The 3,080-nt window shown below is 37.4% G+C and overlaps 1 protein-coding gene across 1 annotated transcript in view; it reads right to left on the bottom strand.

Moving 5' to 3' along the window:
• LOC122060916 (protein N-terminal asparagine amidohydrolase) overlaps positions 1–3,080 on the bottom strand; it is a 7,095-nt gene that overhangs the window by 901 nt on the left and 3,114 nt on the right. Inside the window, exons 3-8 of the mRNA XM_042624021.1 lie at positions 1,896–1,960; positions 1,689–1,788; positions 1,551–1,589; positions 1,257–1,448; positions 684–862; positions 353–472 (exon numbers count right to left, since the gene is read on the bottom strand). Coding sequence (XP_042479955.1) covers positions 353–472; positions 684–862; positions 1,257–1,448; positions 1,551–1,589; positions 1,689–1,788; positions 1,896–1,960 — 695 coding nt within the window. The remainder of the gene's footprint in view (positions 1–352; positions 473–683; positions 863–1,256; positions 1,449–1,550; positions 1,590–1,688; positions 1,789–1,895; positions 1,961–3,080) is intronic.

Genomic DNA, 3,080 nt, shown 5'->3' with positions numbered 1-3,080 from the left:
AGAAGTTTTCTTTCTAAGTTCACTGTCTTCCTAAAGAGTGAGAAACTCAACTCATCAAAGATGTGTCTTCATTATAGAGTGAGAAACTCAACTCATCAAAGATGTGTCTTCATTATTTTCAAGGCAATTACCCAATTTAGTTGGACCATGGGTACTTCCAGTTTGAACTGCCAACGAACCATCAACTGTATTTTGTTGACATAACATAAGCAATCAAAAGGCTATTTTTAATTGCTTATGTTGCATACCTCAAAACACTTCAGGATACCAAGAAACATGATGTTGGAAGTTGAAATCCATTCAGCATGTGTTAGTTGCAAACTAATTTCGGCCTCTTGTTGGCAACACTTACCTTCTTTCATTCTTGACAAAATCTGGACTTTCAGCATAAGGTGAAGTTGAACTTCTGATGAGGATTTCTGGATCAGAAAGTTGCTGCAGTGAGAAGGCAAGATATTTCCAGCGTGGTGTCCTATATATGAGGAAATAAGAGAGGAATATATCACCAAGCTGAAGTAAAAAGTACAAACAGGGAAATCCATCACATGACCTTAAAAAGACAAAGAACAAGAAGAAACATATGACGAGCCGAGTCAAGTTTCCAGATCGCATAATTATCATAGACATTCGGAAAGGTTTCTCTCGATAAATGTGCTTATCTAGAAATTTGGACATTACTTTACCAAGAGCACGAGGCAATTTGAAATTGATCACTGCGGGTATCATATGTTTCAAGCAACTTGCCCCTCCAAGTGGGGTCTTCTGAGGATACCATCACTCGAATTCTCCTGACAATTTCATCTGGACATCTCAAGCTTCTATCAAAGACGGCTGGCTTGACCAATCCAGTGGATGTCTCTACCTAAGAAAAGAAAAACATCTAGAATGTACATTAATGCTAAGAACAAGAATACCTCAAGGTATATATCTGTGCATTCGCATTATGGATTGTACATAGAGGATCGAGTTTCCCTTCAACCATGGTTGAAGGAGGAATCCCCTCACCACTGCCGTCGGTCCTGTTTGACTAGACTAGGGAGGGATATTTTCGACCCTGTGCAATAGGGGGTGGGAGTTTATGATGACACAGGAATCCAATCACAAGGTCAAATCACCGGTGGTGAGGGTATTTTTCCTTCTCGACTGGTAAAGGAAAACTTTTGCCGCACTTGAATAACAACTTAAGCCCAGCCAAATTAACTCTTCATTTACGTCATTAAGGTAGATGAATCTGTAATATTAAACAGTTAACTTACCACAAACCCAGTAAAAATGGGGTATGCATTTGCATCAGAATCTCTTCTAGTATTATGCTTAAGAACACAGAAAGTTTGAATATGAAAATTTTCTTTGCTCCGCTGCAAAGCTTCAACTATTTTTGAACACAAAGGAAAAGAATAACCATCTGATTCTGTATGGAACTCTGATTCACCCATTTCATGTGGACGCTGCACTCAAAGTTAATAAATCTATTTTAGTCATTCTGCCTCTTAAAAGGGAAATTACATCTCCAAAGAAGTAAAAAAGAAACATAAGTTCTTGGGACAAACTTCATGTGAGGCATCTTCATAGCTACCAATTAGATGCACCTGCATTATATTAGCAACAATATTTCAATCCATGAAAAAGTAGAGAGGAAAAAAACAACAATCATGATTGCAGTGACAAATCTCCAAGAAGAAACAGACATCCAGCTCAGCAGCTGAAGCATGATCATTGACCAATGACAACATCTGTGTGAGGCCCAAATTGACAACCCTGGGAGAATCCATATGTGCAACAGAGGTCCTGGAATTTAAAGGCATATACAATAAGAAGTTGGTTACTCCATAAGTTGACAATAACTACGCTACAAATCTAGCAAGTTTATTTTCGGTTACACAATTGATTCTTACATTCCAGTCTTCCTATTGCGAATTACAAGGCCCACACATGTAGTTGCTTCATCAGTGCCAACTATCTTTGAAAGAGGGGAAGAAATACAAAATGGCTCGTCAGTATCAGAATAAGAATTGAAGAACACAGTTAATTCAATACAGAGTATAGATTAAAGATAGTATCCTGAGATTTCACAGTTAAAAGTAAACTTCAAATGATGGTCTAATTTCTTCATGAACTACCAACGTGTTTCAAAACTGTATCCGCAAGGATTATGTTTCCATAGTTACTTTGTGCTGCTTATTCAAGATTTTTGTCCTGCTGACTTGCCATTTTTGAGGCACAATTTCTGTGCAAAAGGAAAAAAAAGGGCAGACTTGAAAATGATAAATCAATAAAGAAGAAAACATAAATTTCAGTGCAGAAAGGTTCCTCTCTTCATATTTCAAAAGTGAAAATAGAGATCAGTAAGGGAAGTCAATAACAAGCATGGAAGTAGAAGACATGAATTGAAAACATTCATAGTTGAAAGACCTAAATCAAAGAACAGTTCTTCATTATGCCTAGTCCAGAAAGAATCTCTGTAATGGTGCTTTAATTGGATGGATTTTCTTCCTTCCAGAAAACACAACACATATCAAGTGGATATTAACCAAGCTAAGATACCTTCGTCATAAATCTGAAACACCATTGATAATTTCTACACACACACATATGCACTCTATTATTACTATTATTGTGTTACATAGAAATCATACATAAAGTAATACCAGATAGTACAGACATAAAGATGTAGCAATACATGAGCCAAACCACAGATTTAGGCGCTGCAAGCCAATTCCACAGCCCATTCCACTCCAGAGCCTAAAGTGGGCACCATTTAAGGCATTTGGGATCCAATATGGCGTGATGAGGCAAGCCCCTAGGAGTGAAATCCACTAAGGTAAGGCAGCTCTAAATCCTCTTTATTGGATTTGTTTTGGGCTTCATTGTACATAAGGACAGTCTCCATAATCTATCTCAATCATTCATGGTTATTAAGGAAGTTGTACTATCCTTTAATTCTTGAAAGTGACATCAAAGATGGGACAAAAGTGGCAATGGTTTTGGTACGTCTTAATCAAAAGAGAGTAGAGTGATGGAATCACCCAGAATCTAGAGGAAACGATAAGTCTGCCCTTATTTTATCTGCCTTTTTTTTT

Source organism: Macadamia integrifolia, chromosome 14, assembly GCF_013358625.1.
Source record: "Macadamia integrifolia cultivar HAES 741 chromosome 14, SCU_Mint_v3, whole genome shotgun sequence".
Taxonomy (NCBI): domain Eukaryota; kingdom Viridiplantae; phylum Streptophyta; class Magnoliopsida; order Proteales; family Proteaceae; genus Macadamia; species Macadamia integrifolia.
Note: the sequence above shows the minus strand (reverse complement) of the source record. Positions and strands in the feature narration are given on the sequence as shown.